This window comes from Ursus arctos, unplaced genomic scaffold (assembly GCF_023065955.2).
Source record: "Ursus arctos isolate Adak ecotype North America unplaced genomic scaffold, UrsArc2.0 scaffold_15, whole genome shotgun sequence".
Taxonomy (NCBI): domain Eukaryota; kingdom Metazoa; phylum Chordata; class Mammalia; order Carnivora; family Ursidae; genus Ursus; species Ursus arctos.
The window spans coordinates 48,888,500-48,911,287 of NW_026622819.1; the positions used below are offsets into that span (position 1 = coordinate 48,888,500).

The 22,788-nt window shown below is 50.6% G+C and overlaps 1 protein-coding gene across 1 annotated transcript; it reads right to left on the reverse strand.

Moving 5' to 3' along the window:
- Positions 1-1,244: 1,244 nt before the first annotated feature.
- Positions 1,245-21,714, reverse strand: C1QTNF2 (C1q and TNF related 2). The gene is made up of 3 exons (XM_026510901.4): positions 21,629-21,714; positions 5,505-5,757; positions 1,245-2,010 (listed from the first exon to the last, which is right to left on the reverse strand). The coding sequence occupies exons 2-3, from the start codon at positions 5,746-5,748 to the stop codon at positions 1,397-1,399; spliced, it is 858 nt and encodes a 285-aa protein (XP_026366686.2). The 5' UTR covers positions 5,749-5,757; positions 21,629-21,714; the 3' UTR covers positions 1,245-1,396.
- Positions 21,715-22,788: the final 1,074 nt, after the last annotated feature.

Here is a 22,788-nt window from a genome sequence, read left to right on the forward strand (position 1 = left end):
GTTCTTTTCAGGGGCGCCTGGGTGGCTCAGTCGTTAAGCGTCTGCCTTCTGCTCAGGGCGTGATCCCAGCATTCTGGGATCGAGCCCCACATCAGGCTCCTATGCTGGGAGCCTGCTTCTTCCTCTCCCACTCCCCCTGCCTGTGTTCCCTCTCTCACTGGCTGTCTCTCTCTCTGTCAAATAAATAAATAAAATCTTTAAAAAAAAAAAAGAAAGAAAGAAAGTTCTTTTCAGCAATTGACCTGTGGGGCCCTCTCAGCATCAGCCACTTTGTACTGGCTTCTCATGTCCCTCAGATCTCTACACTCTGGAAACCCCTGAGGCTGGGGGCAAGATTCATTTATATGCTCTTCCTTCCTGCCCTCTTAGAGCCGCAGTTCTCGGGCGTGCTTGGATATCCTGGTGATGGAGAAGGGGGCCTGCGGGTGATTTGTAACTAAGAATAAAGTGCCTAAGTGTGAGGCTGACTTACTCCAGCACTGAGCAGATCCTAGGTTATCCCCATACTAATATCATGCTCACTGTTGCAGTTCGGTAAGGTTTCTCCAGCGAGTGAACTCTTTGCCACGGCCTGTGAGATTCTGTATAACACTCAGGCTCGCACCTCAAGCCTCCTGTCTCCTTTCTCACTGTACCCATCCCTCTGGCCGTCAGCCCGTCCCTCACGTATGTCAAGCTCTTTCCTCAAGCGAGGTCTTTGCACTCGCAGCTCCTTCTGTCAGACCCCTTCTCCCAGACCCTTTGCCTTGTTCTGTCTTCTGCGTCAGGACTCAGTTGAAAACCAGCTTCTTCCTGGTACTCACTGAGGGCGCTTAAGAGAGCCTCGGGGAGTCAGCGAGGGGGACGTACCGTGTTCGTGATCCACATGGAAGTGACAAGCTGTGTACCTGTGTAAAAACTCATCGAGCTGTCCACTTAAGATCTGTAGACTTTATGTAAGTAGACTTAAAAAAGATGAAATCTAAAAAAAAAAAAAAAAAATGCACCCTCTTCTTTGTCTCCTTGCTATTACAGCAATAAATAATTCCTGTTACTCTCGACCATGGCCCGTGCGTCCCCATCCTGGCACGATAATTATATTCTTTGCTTGTTTATTTGTAAATTGCATCTCCTACTAGAATGGAAGCCCCACAAGGAAAGAGCCTCTGTCTGCCTTGTCCGCTGAGGCACCTTCCAGAGCACAGCACGACAGTGCCTGCCACACCGTAGATACTAAAAAAAAGAAAGAGGGAATGGATAGATGGAAGGATGAATAAAAAAGCTTGGATTTAATGATGGAGGGAAAATCGGGCAGAGAAGGCTGAAAGTTCCCATGCCCCCCCAGCAGAGAGTCAAGGGGTCTTGTTCTGGAACTCCAGGAGCTTGTTCTTTCCCTGGAGACCCAGCACCTGCCTGTCTACACCTCATTGGGGTTGTCCTGGTCGGCGTAGATGAGGAAGCCCGTGAAGAGGCTGTCGGTCCAGTAAGGGTCGTAGAAAAGCCCATTCTGCTCTGAGTAGAAGATCTGCAGCCAGACCTCATCGCCCTGCTTCAGAGCCAGGATGGTGGAGCCCGAGGCCACGTCATGGTTGCCCGTGTTGGCATCGAAGGTCCGGATGCGGTACTGGCCGTTGTGCACCAGGCCGATGGCCAGGTGCTTGTTGGCCAGCGTGATGTCGTAGGTGAAGTAGTAGATGCCCGGCACGCCGCAGACGAACTTGCCACTGGATGCGTTGTAGTGGCCGCCCTCGTTCATCAGGATCTTGTCAAACTTGATGGGGAGCCGCTCCCTTGGGTAACTCTTGGTCACGGCCACTGAGAAGGCAGACTTGGCGCGGCCGCTGCCACAGCTGCAGGGGCCTGGGAGGCCCGGCTCCCCCTTCCTGCCCTTGGGTCCCTTCTTTCCTGGTGTGCCGTGCTTCCCCGGGGCACCACTGACCCCCTTGGGGCCGCGGGGGCCAGCCCGCCCAATGGCCCCGGCTTTGCCCTTTGGTCCTTGCTTCCCCCGGTTACCTGTCCGGCCAGGTGGACCTGGAAGACAGAGCAGCTGGTGTTATGGAGGGGCCTTCACAGAACTAGGCAGAGGCTGTGGGTCTTGGCTTTCCATCCTTGGAGCAGGAGCCTTTGGGTAATGGAAAGAGCAAGAAGGTTTTGGAGTCACATAGAAATGGGTGCAAATCCCAATGGTGTAACCTGGGGCACTTCTCCCTGTCTTATCTGGAAAATGAGAATGGTGATACTTACCTTCCAGAACCACTGTGGATCAGGGCAAAAAGAATAACTTAGAACAGTTCTCCCCCTTCCCTTTTCCTGCCTTCTGGGGGAAGAGTCTGGGGGAAGACCAATCCTTCGATGGGCTGTGCTGGGAATGGGTCCACAAAAGAACTGCCAAGAAGCCTGTTGACTTCAACACGTTGCTCTTAGTACAAGCCCTGCCTACCGCAGGTCCCTGTCCATGTGGTAAGAGTTTCAGTGCAGCATTGCTCACGACAACAAAACTAGGAACAACTAAATGCCCATCCAAAGAGAAATGATTCAAGACTTACGGTCTATCCGTACTGTGCAATTCTATGCAGGAGTTAAAAAAATGAGGCAGAGTTATGTGTACCATATGAAAACTTCTCTGAAGTATACCGTTACAGGGAAAAAGCAGGTGGCAGAACCTTTTTTGTTGAAAGGAAACCACAACACTAACTAGTTCTATAACCACGTAAGGGCAGAGGAGAACGGCGGGCCCGTAGTAAACACTCCGCAAATATAGTTGGCATATTCTGCTGAGCATTCCCAAGTCATGTTTTTCTGCAGAATGCCCCTTGGTTTTTAATACCTGCGTTTCATAAAATGTGCATTTCTCTCAATACAATATTTTTGGCCAATGATTATATAGGAAACATGTCTATTTATGTCCCCTAAATTCAACACAACATTTTAAACAAAACAAATGTGGGTAAAGATTTGAGCCACATCCAAACACAACGGTATAATTGGTACAACTGGTACATGGGCAGAATTGGGTGTAGATGTTTGAAAAGTATGGCGGACGTCAGGCAAGGGCCTGCTTCTGAAGGTCGCTGGGGCCAAAGGATCCCAGCGTTATCATACACAAGACGAGTGCTTGTTCGCCACCAAATGAACCGGGCGATCAGAAAGGAACACTGGAGGCGTTTTACCTTCTAACAAGGCACTTTGCTTCTTTTACGGATATATGTAGGCATTTTACTGTGTTTTAAAGTTTTGAGTTGACGTGTAATGCATTTAAATTTTTCCTATTTTAAGTAATTGGGGAACAGATTCCCAAATAGAATTTTCTCACTGAACATCTAATTTTCAGGAGCAGATTGCTTAAGTGGCTGGCAAGGCCTGGTATCACTACACGCATATGTAAATTACGTAGAAAAAGGCCAGGAAGGATACGCGTCTAAGCAATTCATAGTAATTACCTCTGGGAAGTGAGGAGAGGAGGAGGAAGGTAGGAATTAGGGAGGAGTCTTGCTTTATTTGTATGGTTTGAATATATCACGATGAGAACGTATGTATTATTCGTCATTAAAAGTTTTTTAAATGGGGAAAAATTACACTAAGATCATGAAGCTGTTCCATGAAAAAATGGAAATAAGCAAAAACGTATCGCCTTAATAACGGGAGAAAGGACTGTGAGGAGGAAGAGGCTGAGTCATTTTGCACTGGAGTTTTTTTTGGGAGACAAAGAGGTAAGGAAGCTTCCCAGGAAGTTCCACGATGTGTTATGTGGTGTGCCTCTTTCTAGATACCTTTTCAAGGAACTTCAGGAAACGCTGATTTGACTTTCCAAGCCCTTTCTGGAGATGGATCTGTGTGTGTACGTCGGGGGAGGGTGGTTGGGTGGTTGGTACTGGTCTCAGGGTGGCCCAGCTTTACCAGTCAGGACTCTGCGTCTCCCGACTTCCTTGGTGTGTTGTCTTAATTCTCAGCAGAGACTCACTGCATGGCAGGAGAGATGGCCAAGAGCAGCCCCCAGCTTACATCCTCACACCTCTTGATCCAGGAGAAAAAGTCAATAGCAGAGATCCCACTCACCTCCGGGACCTGTGAGATGAATGTCAGAGGAAACTCTGCCTGGAGCCCAGGCCCAGACTGAAGCTACCACTGGGGTCAGGGACTGGGATACCATGACATCCAGTGCCTGACACACTGAGACCTCCCCGAGTCAAAGCCGTCATCATTATTTATATAGTTATTTGGGGGAAGGAGGTGCTTTTGGAGGACTTAACTTGGTGTGGTAGGAGAAGGTCTGGATTTGGAGTCAGCTCCAGCCTGTTACATGAGCTCGGCACGTCAGTTAAGGGGTGACTACCGTTTATTGTGCGTCTACTTTGAGACTGATGCTTCCCAGGTCATATGTCATCTTTGTCACACCCCGGTGAGGGAAATGCTGTTATCATCTCTGTTGTAGAGATGACGCAACTGAGGAATGGAGAGAGGTTAACTCATTCGCCAAAGCAGGTACCTGGTCTTGTTTCTAGAGTTCACGTTCTTGCAGCCATGACGTGCTGTCCTCAACCGAATCCCCCTTGACTCTCAGTTTCTTCATCTGTGACACGGGGATAGTAAGGATACCTCCTTTACAGGATGGTATGGACGGCCAGTTGAGCAACATAATCGTAAGTGTTTTGTCAATGTTAAAAGTTATCGTGACTCCCCTGCTACTTAAAACGTCTGCGTGGGGATGTTGCTGACATCAAGGGTTCTGAGACATAAGGAATATCTAGGCTGAAAGAGCCTGTAGAGACCATTCGATCTGTTTTCTGGCTGCCTGGCATCTCCTCCTTCAGGGAAGCGCCCTTCATGACTTCATGTGGTCCCTGCGAGGCTGTCAATCACAGTGACCAACTGCCCTCACCACCCACTCATACACCCAGGGGTGGGCACCTGACCCAGTCCTGGCAGATGGCGGTACCTCACCTCCATGGTCAAAAGCATTGGTCCAGGACACACATGTGATTTGGGAAGATTAGTCATCCTAAGATTTGCTCTATGGATCAAGCCATGGGGAGGTAGGCTTGAGCCCACTGGTAGCCATTTCAAAACTTTCAGCCTTTGTGAGAACAAAACCAACACCCACGAGAAGCAGAGCCTTGACAACAGCATTCAAGTGCCTGGACCCAGTCCTTGCTGACAACATTTGAGCCCCTGGACCCAGCCATTGCTGAAGCTCGGCTCTTGAACTTCCCAGTTGCATGAGCCAATAAATTCCATTCAGGGCTGTAAATTGAGTTTCTATCACTTGCCACCAAAGGAGTTCTGAATAATGTATCAGGAGACTTGCCTAAAGCAACTCAGCAAATCAATGGTGCGGCTGGGGAAGGAACACAAGATCTGATATGTGCTCTTCCCTTCAGGGAAATACACTGCTCTGTTTTTAAAGAGATATTAATTTGGTTTATAATGAAATGGGATTACTTTTAGTTTTTGTAACTAAAGTTCTCCTGTGCCACAGAATGTCAACCCGAAGCAGGAACAGGAGGGGCAGGCCCTGGGCCTCTTACCTTCCTCTCCGCTGTCTCCCCGATCCCCGTCCTGGCCATCCTGGCCGTCTTTTCCAGGAAAGCCCATTCTTCCCACCATTCCTGAGGGCCCTGGGGCTCCTGGGGGGCCTGGTGGGCCCTGGGGGCCAGGGAGGCTGCAGACAAGTTGAGGGGAGCCCTTTTGGAAGTCCCTGCGGGCGAAGGCACCAAGCAGCGGGTCTGCTGCACAAGGGAGGGCGCAGGCCAAGAGGACCCAAGGGATCATGGCGGTCACCTGTGGAAGGCAAGAGAGCTGTGAGCAGGTGAGTCCAGCCACTGAGCTGACTGGTGGTCAGTCAGAAAGGCAACCAGAGGAGGACGAGGCAGCTGGGAGAAATTCAATTAGATTTCTCTCTTGCTCTCTCCTACATCACAAACAAGCAGCTGGACAGGGTCATCCTATCTTGAGGACATATTTGGATGACTGAGTCATGGACCCAGAATATACTTTGGAGAGGTCTTGGGGGCGAGGCCCTCATCATCACACTGTTGTCCTTCAGAGCAGCTGAAACGGAGGCAGGACCTAACAGCCCAGTCACACCGATTGGGAGGAGCCATGGAAGGAGAGAAACGAGCCATGATTTCCTTCAAATTCGTGGCATGAGTAGCAAGTTCCAGGGCGGAAATACCGCACATTGTAGGTGATGATTTGCGGCTATGCTGCTTCACTGGGGCGGGGGGGGGGGGGGACTCGGGGTAACGCCAGGCGAGAACTGAGGCTTCTGTTCTAACTCAACGTGCCCCCCCCACCACAGCAGCACTGGCGGGCTACGGCAGCAGCCTCCCTGCCAGGTGCTTCCTGGGGGCCAGGCACGGGCTCGGAGTGTTCCGTACAATACTGACTCACAGCCTCCCTGCCAGACAGAGGCCGGCGACGGAGGGAGGCTCAGAGACATGAGTAACAAGTCCAAGTTGCATATTTTTTTTAAGTTAAAAAAATAATTGAAAAAATACACATAACATTGTTTGTGAAGTCAAATACATCTATAAGTCTTATAATGAAAAACTGTGATCTCCAGCCCTACTTGTCCTTAACCTCAAACCCCAGCCCAAACTCTTTTAGCTATCTCCTCTGGGATGTCCTTCCATTAACAGATAACATGCTTATACTGATTCTTTGTTATTTATTAAAAAAAATTTTTTTTAAGATTTTATTTATTTATTTCAGTGAGAGAGAGAGAGAGAAAGAAAGAGCAAGCATGAGTGGGGAGAGGAGCAGAGGGAGAGGGAGAAGCAGACTCCCCACTGAGCAGGGAGCCTGACACGGGGCTTGATCCCAGGAGCCTGAGATCAAGACCTGAGCCAAAGGCAGACTTTTAACTGACTGAGCCACCCAGGTGCTCCTCAAAAATTGTTTTTAATTAAGTAATAGGCTCTACACCCAATGTGGGGCTTGAACTCATAACCCTGAGATCGAGAGTTGCATGGTCTACTGACTGAGCCTGCCAGGTGCCCCTTATTTTAGATATTATCTTTTGAATTTCATTTATGACAGATGAAGAATCAGCCCCCTTCCATCACCCTAGCTCGTATTTCCTCTCCTTCATGTAGTTACAATATAAATTTTGCTGAAATCAAAATTTACTCTCTGAATTATTATAAGTATTGTTTACTGCTAAGCTAAGCACTTTTCCTAATTATATTTCCTTTCTCATTATACTCGTTTCTTACTGGAGAAAATAATTTTATTTTTTCATTTGCTTAGTTCCCTATGTCACTATATTCTACATTATCAAATGTATCAGATAATTCGATACATTTACTTTCCTGAAGATAAACACCCTGGAGCCCCCCATCCCGCTGTTCCGATCCTTCCACATGCTAAACAGTAGCCATCCTAGATTCTCCTTTATGATGACTGTGGTGTTTTCTTTGCCTCTCTCTTGTGTTACATCTCCTCTTGTATGAATCCATTGTCTTTCTCTCTTTGTTTAATTAAAAAAATTTTTTTAAGACTTTGATTTGGTGGCACATATTTTGTGGTAGCTTCCTGGAAAGTGGTATGGGGAGTAAAGTTTTTAGAAATGTTGCAAGTCTTGGGGTGTCTGGGTTTTTCAGTTGGAGAAGCATCTGCCTTCAGCTCAGGTCATGATCCCGGGGTCCTGGGATTGAGTCCTGCATCGGGCTCCCTGCTCAGCAGGGGAGTCTGCTTCTCCCTCTGCCTGCCTCCCCCCTGCTTGTGCTCTCTCTCTCTCAAATAAATAAATAAAATCTTTAAAAAGAAAAAGAACTGTTGTAAGTTTCAATATATTTAGTTTTACAGTGTGTCCTTAAGGCTGGTGGCAGCCACACCTTGATCACCAGAGACCAAAGTGTTATATGCTCAGAGATGATGCACTCCTTTTTTTTTTAAACTTATTTATTTATGAGAGAGAGAGAGAGAGAGAGTGGGGAGGGAGGGGCAGAGGGAGAGAATCTTAAGCAGACTCTCTGCTGAGCACAGAGCCCGGCGTGGAGCTCCACCCCACGACCCATGAGATCACGACTGGAGCAGAAACCAAGAGTTGGACGTTTAACTGACTGAGTCAGCTGGGCGCCCCAAGATGATGCATTCCTGGCCCCTCACTGGAAAGATGCAGACATTGAGGTCCAGAGCAAGAATAAGCAACTTGACCAAGATCTCTCAACAAATTCTCTCCGTCACTTTGCAATCAATAGCTTTTCTCCCAAGAATGAAACTTTCCAAGCATGGAAAGTTTCTTGCCATGGGTCTGACTCCAGACTGTAGCTTGCTTTGTAACTTTAGGCAAGCCCTTTTCCCTCTCTGGGCCTCAGTTTTCCCACCTGCGCAATAAGGGGTTTGAACTCAGTCAGCGGTTCCCACACTTCGGTGTGGATCACACTCCCCCCGGAGGGCTTGTTCAAACCCGGATTGCGGGGCCTCACCCCCGGGGTTTATGATTCCGTCGGTCTGGGCTGGGGCTAGAGGATTTGCATTATTAGTGAGTCTCCCAGTGACGCTGCTGCTGGTGGTTCAGGGACCCACTTTGAGAACCACCAGACTAGATGGTCTCTCAGGTCTCTTCAACTCTGATGCTGGGCCTCTCAGACTTCAGCCTGCCCTCTTGCAGATACATAATCCTTGCTGGCTCCACTGTGCCTGGGCAGCTTTCAGCTACCCAACCAGAGCATTCCAGAGACAGGTGTCGTGGTGCTGGCAGGCCTGGGTCCTGGAGCTCGAGCTTTGCTCCTGGACCCTCAACCTCGTTCTCCTTCAGACCTTGTTTTGCCCTGGTCCTGAGCCTGTCTGGACTGCAGGCTGCCTCTGGAAACAGGCTGACTCTACCTATCTTCCAGCCCCCTCTGGAATCTTTACCCCTGGAAGACATGAAGGGGAGAGAAAATCAGACCTCTCCTGTCAGGGAGATGAGGGAAGACCACAGCACAGCACTGCCTTGGACCTGGGGGCCTGTTCTAGTTCTGGCTCCAAGGCTCACCTTCTCTGGACCTTAGACGGTTTCTTTAGATAAGTGTCACAGGGGGGCCCCTGGCCAGGTAGAGGCGGCCTAGTACCGGTCACTGTTTTCAATAACATTACATCATATAGTAAAAAAAAACTATCATTTCAATTTCTTTAACCCTGATTAAGTCAAGAAAACAATTTCAATGTGGTGATAGTGTATCTTTAATGCCTCCCTAGTCCTTTCTAGTAACCCTTTATAGCCAAGAGCACTGTCATCTGTAGCAGGGCACACCCATTCTTAAAGCCCCCTCCCCAAATATGCACAGAGATCTTGGAAAGCCCCAGACAGGAATATGGTGCCAGGGCCCCCCAGGAAGACCATCTGCTAGGACATAAGGAAGGCCTGTGGCCCCACATAAAGAAAGAGACTTGGGCGGGGAGAACAGGTGAGCTCTGGGCATCCAGTCCTCTGGAGAGAGGGGAAAGCAAGACTTAGTGGGTGAGTGTAGGAGAGTGTTATAATCGAAACTTCCACCGGGGCACCAGGACTCAGGAGAGGCTGCATGCTAAATGGTAGTGGTCAGGCCAAAGCAAAGATTTGACAAAGGAACAGTTTGAGAGCCCTTCCGTGACTCTTGGCACTTTTGTCAGATCAAGGATTTTAAAATGTGACCTATGTCACTGGGAGGGAAAGGGAGAGTGGCCACACCTCTGAGGCCTGTGTGAGAAATTGGGTGGAAGAGAGAGAGAGAGAGAGCATGGGAGACAGCTGACTCCCTTCTCATCTCCCTGGGAGATGGAAGGTACCAGAAATTCCCCAGTGGGAGCCAGCTTTGACCAGAGGGGTCTGGACAGAAAGTGAGGGGCCCCAGCAGCAATAACCACACAGGGCAGACACCAGAAAGCCAGAAGCCGAGGGCGAGGCCTGGACTTGCCGGCAAAAAGAAAACGTGCTTGGCCCACTTTGAGGCTGTTACATTCTGAGTCCAATAAGGCAACCCCAAAGAGCTGGCAAAGGTCCCCATGAAAGAGGTAGCTTCTATGTCTGCCGGGCCCAGAGAGGCAGAGCGGTATAGTCCTCGTCCCCGCCCAGAAACATGGAAAAGCCCTCCTGCTGTCTGTCCCCTTCCCTCTCCTTCCTTCAGCCTGGAAACAGGTGAGCAGACGGCCCTGCCAGCTTCACATCTTGGCTGGGAGACAGGAGGAAGTCTCACCTTTGAATGAAGACTGAAGATGGGATTCCCTGGGAGTGGATGGCCAGGGAGGGGGCTCCCTCCCTGGCTACATTACAAAGGGGCAGAGGACGTAAAAATGTGTGCCTCCGGTGTCCCCTGTGCTCCACATGGCTGGCCTGAATGGCAGTAGAGGTGGTAGGCGGACCCGGAGAACATGGTGAAGTGTCATATGCATGCTGTACTTTTAGAGAATTGTGCCCTAGACCCTCCCAGTCACCAGGCATCTCCATCTCCTTCCCTGGTCTGCTTGACAAGAGTCTTGGAAAACTGTCACTGTTCCTTGTGAGCTTGATACATCTGGGTGCCCACAAGAGAAACCGAATTCTCAAAGCTGGTTTGAAATGGTTTGAAAAGTTGCAATCTGCAAACATTTTGGACCAGGGAGAGGGAGGAAGGAAGCGGGTGGGAGCGAGTCTTCTAGGCAGAGGAGGTCCTGCAAACAGCTAGATGAAGAAAGGCAGGAAGGAGAGACAGCCAGATGAGAGAGGAAAGGAAGGAGAGGAAGCATCTGCTTCAGTTTACGAGCCCCCTTCTCTCTTCTGAGGATCACTCTCAGCCACACAAGCCCAGCGAGAGGGAGGAAGATCTGCTGTCCCGCCACCTCTGCTGGCACCAGCCTCTGTGGACAACAGGGGATTCCACGCAGTGACAGCTGGCCCAGGGCAGGCCCCGGTGGCTGGGTGGAGGAGCAGGGCTCTGGAACATGCATAGAGGAAGGGATTTCTCAGAGCTGGAGTCTGGCGGTTCCCGCAGTCCGAGCCAGGAACTGTTTTGGAAATAAAGGCGGGGAGACTAGATTCTGGAGGGAGAGGGAGAGACTCCTTGCCTCCAGGGCACCTCCAAGAAAAACAAGGCTCCAAAAATTCCTGCTCCCAGCCCGTGCCCCCTCCCGCCTGCCCTCCCAAGTCTGGCCCCAAGCCGATTCTCTACACTGTGGTGGTGAGACAAACTGGGGGCTAGGTGCTTGGAGGGGAGCCAGGGCCCCGAGGTATCCAGACAGGTTACCTCTTCCAGGGTCTTTTAAATAAATTTAGAATGGCATATTTGTGGAGGGCCCCAAGGGACCAGCCCCTTTAGTTACAGACAGGGAAACTGAGGCAGGGGTAAACTGACTTTATTAGACGCCCACAATGTTCCAGGCACTGTGTGAGGCTCTTTACATGAATTATTTTATTTGAAGCTTATTCTAAACTCTGTGAAGGTGATAAACTTATTATCCTATTTTCCAGAGGAAGAAACAGAGGCTCTGAAAAGTGAAATGATTTACCTAAAGTCACACAATTGAGCGACGGGGACCCCATTCAAACCGGTGTCTGAGGGGATCTGAAGACCACACGGAATCTATGATACCTTGCTCCCCCCTCCTGCTGTGTTTGTCCTGTTTTATACGAGAGGAAACTAAAGCTCAGAGAGATTAATTTGCTCATATTTATACAACCAGTTCGTGGCAGAAGTTATATTTGAACTTGGGTTTGGCTGACCCTGTGCCCAAACGCTTTCCATTATGTCAGCATTTCTTAGATTTTCCCCCTAAATATTCTGAATCACAGAAGAGACCCTGAAGCATCTGCCAAAGCCACACACAACAGAGAAATTTCTTTAGTATCAATTTGCACACACACACACATGCACACGCGCCTGTAAGCACACACATACACACACATCTATATATAATACAGGACTTCGAAATGTTGATGTGATGCTTTTTCTCCCTCAGGATACTTGAGTATATCGGTGCTTAAGGAAACCTCCTATCCTTTGAGAGGCCCACACTTGGCTTAGCCAAGGTGATGGGGTGGGGATGGGGGGACGTCCCGGGCCCTGACATCCACAAGCCCCTTGGGATGTTCATGGGGTGTTCCTGTGAGCTGAACCAAAAGACCAGGGTGCACAGAGCACCTCCCCAGCACCAGCAGCTCACGCCATGGTTAGAGCCAGCAGGAGTCTCCTCCCTGGTCTCCTGCTTCCCCCATGCGTACTCCCCATGGGAAGCCAGAAGGACCGTTCAAAAACACAACCCAGCCACATCACTTCCTGGAGGGTCTTACTCCAGTTGTTGCTGGCTGTAACGCAAACATCGGAAATCTTGACATGGCCCACAAGGCCCTAAATGACCCAGCCCCTGCTGCCGCCACCACCCCACCGCCAGCTCCCCCTGCCCCTCCCTGCTCTCCCCCCCGCCAGCCACCCCACCTCCTTCAGGCCAAACTCCCTTCTGCCAGCCTAGGAGCCCCACCCTCTTGGTTCGCTGGCTCTTCATCCATTGTGTTTCAGCTTAAATGTCACTTCCTCCGAGGCTTCCCTGACATGCCCTCTCCCACAGCTCTCCCTGTGGACCCCGGCTCCTTGTCTGTGTCTCTCTAGCCCTTACAACAACGGCCCTGTATTCACTGGATTTGCTCATTTCCCTGCTTACTGGGCCTGTTTTCTTTCCCACTAAAATGGAAGCCCTCCTGGCTGCTATATCCCCACGACTTCCAACTTCCTTGCACACAGTGGGTGTTCAAGAAACATTTGCCTCATTAATGAGTAAGACACACACTCTGCCCTCAAGAAAATCCACAGTGAGGAGAAAACAAGGCAATGGCCTAAATCCAAAAGGAATCCTTGGATCCAAATAAGTTTTTTCTCCCCTCCCCCCTCCAAAAGAGAACGTTTTCTCCCTTTCGAGGTTTTTCTAACCCAAACCAGATCTAATTCTAATCCCTCCTCCCTTTTGACCTCCTAGAGCACAGGGCCCTCCACCCTCATTCCAGGGTTGGAGCTTGCAGAATATTTCACACAGCAGGTACTCCATAAATATCTGTTCAAGTGATCAGAGGGGAAAAAAACAAGTATTGATCCTTCCTCACCTCTTTAAAAACTATCTTAGTTCCTGGGGTGCCTGGGTGGCTCAGTCGGTTAAGCATCCAACTCTTGATTTCGGCTCAGGTCATGATCTCGGGGTCATGAGATCGAGCCCTGCATCAGGCTCCGTGCTCAGCAGGGAGTCTGCTAGGAGATTCTCTCCTCCTCCCTCTGCCCCTCCCCCTGCGTGTGCAGGCACAGGAGCGTGCTCTCTCTCTCAAATAAATAAATAAATCTTTAAAAAAAACTATCTTATTTCCTAAATTCTTTCTGGTGGGAGTTGAATAAGAAGGCCATGACAGTCTTCCTGCCATAGGGGAAAAATGTTAGTTGATTAAACCCCCAACATGAAGTCATGAGGTACTAAACTTGGATGAAGTTCTTCACTCTGGTTTTAATTTGCCCAGTCCCTGGGCTTCTCATCTCTCAGTTAAGTAGCTAATGAGTCATAAATACACATGTCCTAGGAAGACACTGGGAGTTAAAGTGCCCCAGCCTGGAGTCCACCATCAGGGGAAGAGCCTTCCTCCTCCTTTCTGCCCTTGGCGTTCAAAACACAGGTGCCTGGTTCATTCTCAAGGACTCTCGGCCCAGACTGTGATGGGAGATGGACCAACAGTGGGGACCTCGGTGTCTTGCTGACTATACCTGAGTGTGGTCTGCCGGTAGAAACTCCAGGGACACCTGTGTGGGCTTTCAGAGGGGCTGCTTGCTTCTGAGCCCTCCTGCCTCGGAGACTGGAAGATCTACATGATGCTTAAATAAATCTGACTTGTTGGCTATTGGGTTATGACACGCTGGCAGGTAGGGCTGGTGTTTAACTCTGTGACTGAGAGCCATGGGACCCCCCCGCCCTGACACTTAGTTTCCTCATCTAATGGAAATAATAGTTGAGCCACCTCATGGAGTTTCTGTCGGAATGATGAGATGACGTACTCAGAGCTCTGAGCCCAGCGTGTGACTCAGCGACTGCTCAGCGTTGGAGAGATCTCTGCCTGAAATGCCCCCTAGGCCTCCGCCCCTCCCTGTGAAGCCCCCAGACCATTGCCTGCCTCATCCTCCAGGGCTCAGATCTACGACTGTCTCCTCAGACAGAAATGCCTGGTCACGGGACCTAGCGCACCCCACGCACCGCTGCTGGTTGGCTTTTCCTCTCCAAGCACTTGGACCAACTTGTGCTTATACAGGCATTGGATTCTAACCCACCAGCTGTGTCCTCCCTCTGGCGTGGAAGGTCCAGGAAAGTGAGTCCTTGCCTGTCTTGGTCGTGAGCATGTCATCGGAACCCAGAGCAGTACCAGCCCACACAGGGGCGTGCTCAGCTCGGAGCGGTTCCTCAGCCTGGAATGAGACACTCCTTTTAAGAAAAGGGCAACAGGATCAAAACTTTCATTTGCTTTGTGCGGAAGACAAAGCCACACTCGGCCAATGAGGGAAACGCAGCAAGATGCCTGGTCTTGGATTGGAAGATGTGGGTCCCAGCCCCAGTTTCATAACTCACTGGTTATGTGACTCTGGGAAAGTCATCTCCTCCTACCCCAGCTTCCATTTCCTCACCTATGAGATGGAGGTGGTAACACTCACCCTAGCTGCCTTCCAGGGCTGTGCTGAGAATCAGACAAGATAACCAACGTTGAGAGCAAACATGGTACAAAAGTTCGGGCCTTGCTGGAAATTGTAATTACCACCACCTACCCCTGAGCTAACAGCAAGCAGTCCCGACCTCCCACAAGGAGCCCCTGGAGTGTCTGGGAGGCGAGTTCTGGCGGGGATGGGGGTTGGGGGGCTGGGGATACCTGAATCGGACCAATTCTCCCAGACTTTGGAGTTAAAGGGGAAGGGCTGGTGGCTGGAATGGGGTGGGGCTCACTTGCAGATGAAGCTCCCTGAAAATTCCCTTTGATGGGAGTGAGAATTCTATAATGAAAAACACCCATGCCCTTCCTGAATTCCAGGAAGCAAATTGGAAACAGTGCTCTCCAGCTTCTCGGCAAAGAGGAGAGGGGCTGGCCTGGAGGAGAGGGGCTGGCGACAGCTCCTCACGCAGTGCTCACAGAGAAATCTCCTTTCCTGGGATTTGGAAGCACTCCAGCAACCCGAGTCTAATACAGAAGATTAAAAAGCATGGGGCCCACTTGCCAAGAGGCCCCGGAAACGATCGGATCTGCTGTTTTCTCCTGCCGCATTCCCTGCGTCTGGCTGGGTGTAGAGAAAGAGGTCCAAGGACAAAGTGTGACCCAGTGAGATCCCAGGAGCCAGGACCTCGCAGGGTTCACGTCAGCAAACACTCCTGAAAGCACGCTGGCAGTCGCTATACCTCCTGCTATATACTCCCAAACCCTGACCAACCAACAAACACGGCAGGCGATGTGCTGTGCTGGACACGCGCCCCCCAGGCTGCTTCATGTTGGCCTCAGCTGCCCGTGCAAGGCGGGCACAGAGCCAGCCAGCTTCGGAGCTGCCCACAGCTGTTTTCCGCTGCGGAGACCAAGGACTGCAGGGAGCCAGAAGAATGCAGCCCATGTGCCAGATGTGAGGGGAGGGGAGGAGGCCCGAGGGTGTTCGGAGCCCTGTATCCAGCTTGTCCCGAGGTCCAGCCTCCAAGTGGCAGCCCGGAGTGCTGGGGAGCGCGTTGGAGCAGCGCTGTCCCATAGCAACAGGGTGTGCGGCCTCCGTTCGAAATGGGTCTCATTGCCATGTTGCAAGGGTACAAAGCAGCAGGGAAATTAATTTTAATATGTTATGTAGACTTATCTACCTCAAATATCACTGCAACGTGTAATTAATGTAAAAATGATTAATGAGGCATTTCGCATTCGTTAATCAGCGCTGTGTTGGAAAGCCAGTCAGTGTGTGTTCTCCCCTCACAGCGCATCTGCGTTCAGACCCGCCACACCGCAAGTGTTCCCCAGCCGCGTGAGGGCTAGGATTAGCTCTAAACAGAGTCGCCTGAGTCAAACGCGCTGAACTCACTGTGGGACCTTTCACAAATTACTGATTCTATCTCCCTCGGCCTTGTCCTCTCCAAAATGGGGACAATACTACTACGACCTGACTTAGAAGGTTGTTACGAGGACATATGTCCCTAGACAAGGCGTGGCATGTGGCGAGGGGTACAAAAGCATGAGCTATTATTACTGTATTATTTCTTACCCTTCCAAAGATCAAACAGGATAATGGATGTTGAAAGGAAGGCACAAAACAGAACTCAAGACCTAGTTCAAAATTGTAATTGTCACCAACCGCAGCTGAACTCATGAAAAGCAGTCCTGATCTCTGAGTCTTGGGGCATTTCAGGCGGAGGCCCCTGCCTTCTTCTCTTTCTCCATTTTCATTTAAGTTAGTTTGGTTTGTGTTTCTGTCAGTTGCCACTGAAAGCGAGGAGACCTGGGCTTGGCTGCTGCCCTGGCATTGCATCCTGAGGGAAGGACGAGGGTGTCTGCCTTGGCCCCACACCGCTGAGACACCTGGTGTGTTCACGCTCCATGATACACGGACAGGTGAGTCAACGCGACAGTGCTTAGCTCAGCCAGTGATGGGAGGCCAAATGGGATATCATGTTGTTGGTGCCCTGGCTTGGCACGTGGATGGCCATAAATGGTGCCGCTTATTGCCTCTGAGGCCAGACACTGGGGTTCTGGAGATGAAAAGATGTGGCTGCCACTCTCATAGGGCACATGGTCTGGTTATACTGAGGGTCCAGCCTGGGTGCCCAGGAGGGAAAGCAAGCCTTGAACCTCCTTTTTCTTTGAAACAGGCTCTCTTTCCAAAGAGCATCCAGGACCATGCAGAAGGCAAGAGGAGGAAATTCTGGGGCTAGACGATCCCTTGGAATGGTATAGAAGGGTCCACACTTGAAGACCCAGGAACTGAGGGAGGGAACAAATGCTGAACTCTGAAGGGCTAGGGAGCAAAAGCTAAGTTTGTCTGGACTTCTCTGGGCTGCTGGTTCCCAGGAATCTGTTCCAGCCAGGCCCTCACAGGCATTCAGGGTAACTCTAAGGATCTGACACAGGGCTGGCCTTCGAGAAGCACAGAGCCGGTCTGGTGCTTAGGAATCATCTTAGAGATGTTCGACCTCTGATATTGAAACCCTCTGGGCCTCAGTTTCCTTGTCTGTAAAATGGAAAAAACCATACTGTATTGTCTTGTTTAAACCATTTGAATTTGAAATAGCACGATAGAAAAATATTTATTCTTTCTCTTTATGTGTGAAATCTGAAATAACTCTAAACCCCCCAAATTAAAAGTTTGTCAAGAACCTTACAAGGCAGGGCGACTTGTAAGTTGTCAACTGTGCGTACATGAGGGCCACATGACAACACTATTCTAGAGGTAAGCAGAAATACTTGTCGCCTTCAGCAGGCGAATTTAAATTACCCCAATTTGAATTATTTGAGGTCTTCACTCCCTGAGTAATTAAATTGCTCATACCTTTTAGAATAACTGTGAATATTAAATGAGATAATGCAGTAACCAGGCCCCAGTAAGCACTCGGTAATGGTAGGATTATTCTGATATAATGACAATATGTGAAAATAAGGTGAGATAGGATTAACAGGAGAAGGTTAAATAAGCAGACCTGGGTCTGCTGTTGCCTCATCTGTAAAACAGAGAAAGGTGAGCCGAACAGGGTGAGCTTTGGGGTAAACAGCTGCAGGCAGTTGTAACAGCTGATACAGGCTCGCAGCAAGGCAGGAAATGCAAAGGCGCAGGATTTCTGCATGTGCGACCTACTGTCAAAGCTGTAAAATTCCGATTTACTCGTTCAATAACCAGCTCTTTATTAACACTGAAATGCGCAGGGACCTCTGGTTGAAAGGGATAGAAAAGCCAGGGAGGATGGCCTGGCCACTGAGGGAGGGATCATCTGGACCCGAATGGCTTATCCGTGGCCTGAGCAGATGCAAGAAGCTACAGACTGCACCAGGCATTTTGTTGTTGTTTTAATTTGAAATTGTTGCCAATGTAAAACGTGGGCGATTCTATGTCAAAATCAAGATTTCCAGGCTCAAGCCCCCGAGTCTGCGGCTGGAGCCCAGTTCCCGCAAGTTGCAATGCACTCTCGCCAGCCCCCAGCTTGCGCTGCCCTCTGCCTGAGCTCCAGGTCTCCACCCGCGGCTGGAAATACCGGCGGCTGGTCCACGCCTCTCCTGCCTTCGGGAACGCGGAGCTCGGAGTTGGAGCTGCACATTGTTCTCAGCACGGAGCACCCGCGCCAGCGGCTCTGCAAACTCACCCCGGGGGCACATCGACAAGTCGAGCGAGCAGGTGTTGAGCCATAGCCAGGGCCCGTGGTGCCCGAGGGCTCCGCGTGAAGACGAAGAGCGTCAGAAGCCGTGTATGGAGTGCGAGCCTGCCTGCCTCCCGCACAAAAATTGGGGGAGGGAAGAAAGATGGATGGCACTTAACCCCTTGCCCGAGAGAAGCTGTCTGGTGAAGACGGCGCAGGGCCGAGTGACAGCGACGGCAGCATGACAGACATGTACCCACTCGAGTTGTTCACCAGAAAGGACCTGGGAGGGACTGAGCATGGGGACAGCACTGATGACTCTTTGACAGAGGAGGAGGTGAGCAGCCAAGGCGCCCACAAGAGAAGGGCCCTGGGGCCAGAGCAGAGATGGAAGGGGACCGGGAGCAGGTCCTCAAGCCCTGGGAGAAGCAGTTGGGCTCAACAAAGAAGTTCGAAAGTCATCACCATAAACCTAAGAGCTTCAGCTCTTTTAAACAGATTAATAAAATGTTGCTGGAATAGCAAAAAAAAAAAAAAGAAAAAAAAATCGAGATCTTCAGGTTTCCTTGAGAATCTGGACGCTCCGGCAGCATTTGGCAGGGCATCAAGTTGGCTGCCCCTTGAGATGGAGTGTTATGGGCTGAAATGTGTTCCTCCAAATTCATATGTTGAAGTCCTAATCCCCAGAACCTCAGAATGGGGCAGTATTTGGAGGTTGGGCCTTTGAAGGGGTAAAGGGAAATAAAGTCATTTGGATGGGCCCTATTCCGCGACGACTGGTGTCCTTATAGAGAGGAGACTAGGCCACAACACACAAAGGGATGACCACATGAGGTCCCTGCAAGAAGGTGGCCCTCTGCAAGCCAAGGAGAGAGGCCTCAGAAGGAGCTAACGCCATCGTCACTGTAAGGGTAGCTGCTAGCCTCTGGAACTCTGAGAGAATAACTTCCCGCTGTTCAAGCCACCAGCCTGCGGTACTTGTTATGGCCGCCCCAGACGACCACTACTCAGCACCTGCACTCCCCAGTGTCCACAGCGCCTACCACTCCCAGAGGGCGTGCGCTCTGCTCGCTTGTGTGTCACGCACAGCCCCATCAGCATCTGAGTCGGCAACCCCAGAACCGGAGGAAAAGGGTGTTCTCCACATTTGCTGTGTGTTCTTACTTCAAAGCTTTGATGTTCATTTCCCTTTTTGCTCTTCTCACAGTTCCGTAAGGCTGATACTGACATCCTCACTTGGCAGAAGAGAAAACAGGACTCAGAAAACTGAAGTCATTTTTTCCAGGTCCAAGCTGGGAGGGGACCCAGGCCTGCCGACTCAGGGCGCGGGGTCCATGACCCCCTGCCATGTACTTGGGAATAGGACCCACGAACTGAAAGCCTGACCTCACAGGGTGGCTCTGGGTGCGTGTGTGTAATAGAGGTAAGCCATTCACGGCAATGCACAAATCCAAGGAGGCTTATTTCCTTGAAAAGAGATTTGGCACAGAATTCCTTTCAAAAGTAAACCTACAATAGAATTTGAAATGAAATCTGCTTTATGCAGGGGTTTTTCTCGTGGAGGCAAAGCCCGGTTGGCAAGCCTCTGACTGGGAGCGAGGGTGAGGAAAGCTGTGAGTGTGTGCATGGACTCTGTTAGCCTATGCTGAACATTCGGGAGCAGAAAGCAGTAGACTGGCATGATAGGAAAGAAGGTTCAGTCCCCTGCGTCCAGCCAGCTGACGAGGAGGAGGGGGATTTGCAGAGAAAGCAGTCACTTCCTGGGGGACGTGCTAAATATTTGATGGAGGCAGAATAGCTTCAGGGATGACCCCGGACTTTTGAAAGAAATCGCCATTTACTCGTACAGTGACATACTATGACACCGTTATGAGAACAATGCCAGCCCAGACATGCAGACGGCAAGATGGCCAAGATACACAAAGTGAAAAAGGCATGTTGCAGTATGGAATGTAAAGTATGATTCTTTCTGAGTTAAAAAAAAAAGGATATACACACACATTTATAATTCCTGAACGGACACAACTTCTGGACAAATGGGTTTCCTCTTAGAATTAGGAATGGGTGTGTCGGCTTTTACTTTTTACTCTCTCCTTTTTTGTACTGTCCGAATTTCTTAGGATGAGCACTAGTAGTTTTATAGCATTTAAAACAAAAGGTAATCCTGACATTTAAGTATTAGAAGATAGGCAAAGTTGGTGTCCCCGCTAGGGGATGGGGAGAAGTCAGACATTTGGGAAGAAGCCCACACCATGGTGCACTGGAAGTGTGAGAATGAAGGGTAGTAGTGATGTTCTAAGAGTGCAGGGGGTCTGAGGCGTTGGCAGTGGAAAGAGGGCTTAATGGATACAATTACCAGATACAGAATAAATCAGAACTGTGGAGATGGGGGAGGGCAGCAGAATGGGAGGCCAGGACAGGACAGGCTCTGAACAATGCTGACCATCAGTCTTGAGCTGACATACATAGGATGCTGTTGCTCTTGCTGCTGGTTCAGTGGGGGCAGGAACACCGGGTCCCTGGGAGATGGCAGGTCTAACGGGGGAGATTTTGAAGGGTTCCAGGTAGAGTTTTGTGTTCAAAGAGCCAAGGAGGATGGTGCAGAGGTTGTGCAAACGAGGACTAGGAGAACACTGGGGGCCACTGTGATCTTTCAGCAGAGAGATACGGTCCTGGAATAGGACCATGGCAGGGGGGTTGGGGAAACATGAACAAAGTAACTAAGACAAGGCTTAGAGACAAGTAGTTGGGGGGAAGACAGTTGTAAAGAATTGGGTGCAAATCTCAACTTGCCACTTAGTGCCTTTTGAGCTCAGTTTGCCCGTCTAATAATATATTTAATTAAAGAAGTGCTGCAAGGAGTAAATGAGATCATGCACTCTGTAAATACCAACTATGATTATTAGCTCGGGTCTTGGACTCAAACTTATCAAGGTTCAAGCCCCTCTACCACCAGTAACTAGCTGTGCAACCCGAAGCAAGTCATTAACTCTCTTAGCCTGGTTCCTCCTTGGCAGATGGGGATAACCTGTCGTCATGGAAATGAAACAGCACACCAGAGGGCTGGCAGAGCCTGGCACAAAATAGGCGCTCAATAAATGGCAGAGGTGTTAACTATCAACAGTTAAGCCACTTAGCACAGAGCCTGGCATACAGTGAGCGCTCAGTACATGTTAATTCATGTTGCAATTCATAAGGCAGAGGTCAGGAGCCAGGAATCCCGGGGCTGCCCGGCCTGCAAAGTGGGGAAGTTTGCAGCGCCCGACCTCCCACCCGCACACACCCCTGTCCCCGCCCCGGCCCCACGGAGCCCTGCCCTCCCACCTGCGCTCTCCGCCCCTGCGGGAGGGCGGCGGAGGTGCGGCGCGGGTAGCGCGCGGACACTCACCCTCGCAGCCTCCGCCACGTCCAGGGGCTTCCGGAACCACGAAGCTCTCGGCCGAGCTCGGCGTCCCGCCTCCCGCCGCCGCGGCTCTGCCGGCGCCCGCCCCAGGCATACTTTTCCCATCCCGTCATGGGCGGGAGCGCTCCGTTCCCGGTCACGTGGGCCAGCCCGCCGCTGCGCGCTCTCCCGTCGGCCTCGGTTTGGAAAAAAAACTTCAGCGCTGGTGACAACTTGAGTGTGTCAAGGCAGGTCTCCGTGTGTAGACTTTGTCAGTGTATTTGAAGGTTTACACGCACGAGAGTGATTGCTAGCCAGGCGATCGCGAGGGTGTGGGTATTCTTGCGTGAGTCTGCAGAGACATCTCTATTGCTTGCACGTGAGCTTCGGCTCCTGCGGATCAGAGGGTGCGTGTGGGCGTGAGAGCTAGAGCTGCGGCAATTCCCCAAGGACGGCATTTGCCTGTACTTGAGAGTGATTATGAATCGTGTGTGCATGTTTAGTTGTGTGTGTGTGTGTGTGTGTGTGTGCGCGCGCGCGCGCGCATTCATAAGTGCACGTGTCCAAACGTTCCTCAGGGCTCCCGTATGCACACATACACGCCCACATCCAAGGCTGCAGCTCGGTGTGTAACTGAAGTGCACTTTATCTGCTGGGCGTACCCAACAGTGGCTGGGTGTCTGTGTGTTCGGTGCATGCTGAAAGTGTGTATGAGTGTGCACAACCACGTATCAGTGTGCGTGTGCATGATTTCTGTGTGGCGCCTGTTTGTGCAGTGGCTCATTCTGGGTGTGTTTGTATGTCCATGTGCCTTGGTGTAGATTTTGTCCTGAGGTGAGTGTGCACATACACACTAGTGCCCCTGCGTGCCAGCCCGCATTTCCCCCCTCACGGAGGTAAGGCTTGCCTGGCTTCACTAGCTCTCTGCCCCCGCCTCAGATGACTGAGTCCCAGAACAGGCAGATTAATCCTGTTTAAGTTGCAAGCGGACGCTCGAGGAAAGACAAAGCATAGAGGCCTGGCTTTAGCTTCTTCGTGTTCTTTCTACTGCTCTCTTCCATGAGCTACCAGTATTTCACTCTGCTGCCAGAGCATCTGGCTAGCAGATGATAAATGACCCACATTCAGGATTTTCATGCAATATGCATTTGAACTCTGCCGGTTCC

Coding starts and splice junctions, on each gene's coding strand:
- C1QTNF2 (XM_026510901.4), bottom strand. CDS start 5,748: ATGATCCCTTGGGTCCTCTTGGCCTGCGCCCTCCCTTGTGCAGCAGAC. Junction 2,011..5,504: donor GGGAGACAGCGGAGAGGAAG/GTAAGAGGCCCA, acceptor TCTGTCTTCCAG/GTCCACCTGGCCGGACAGGT.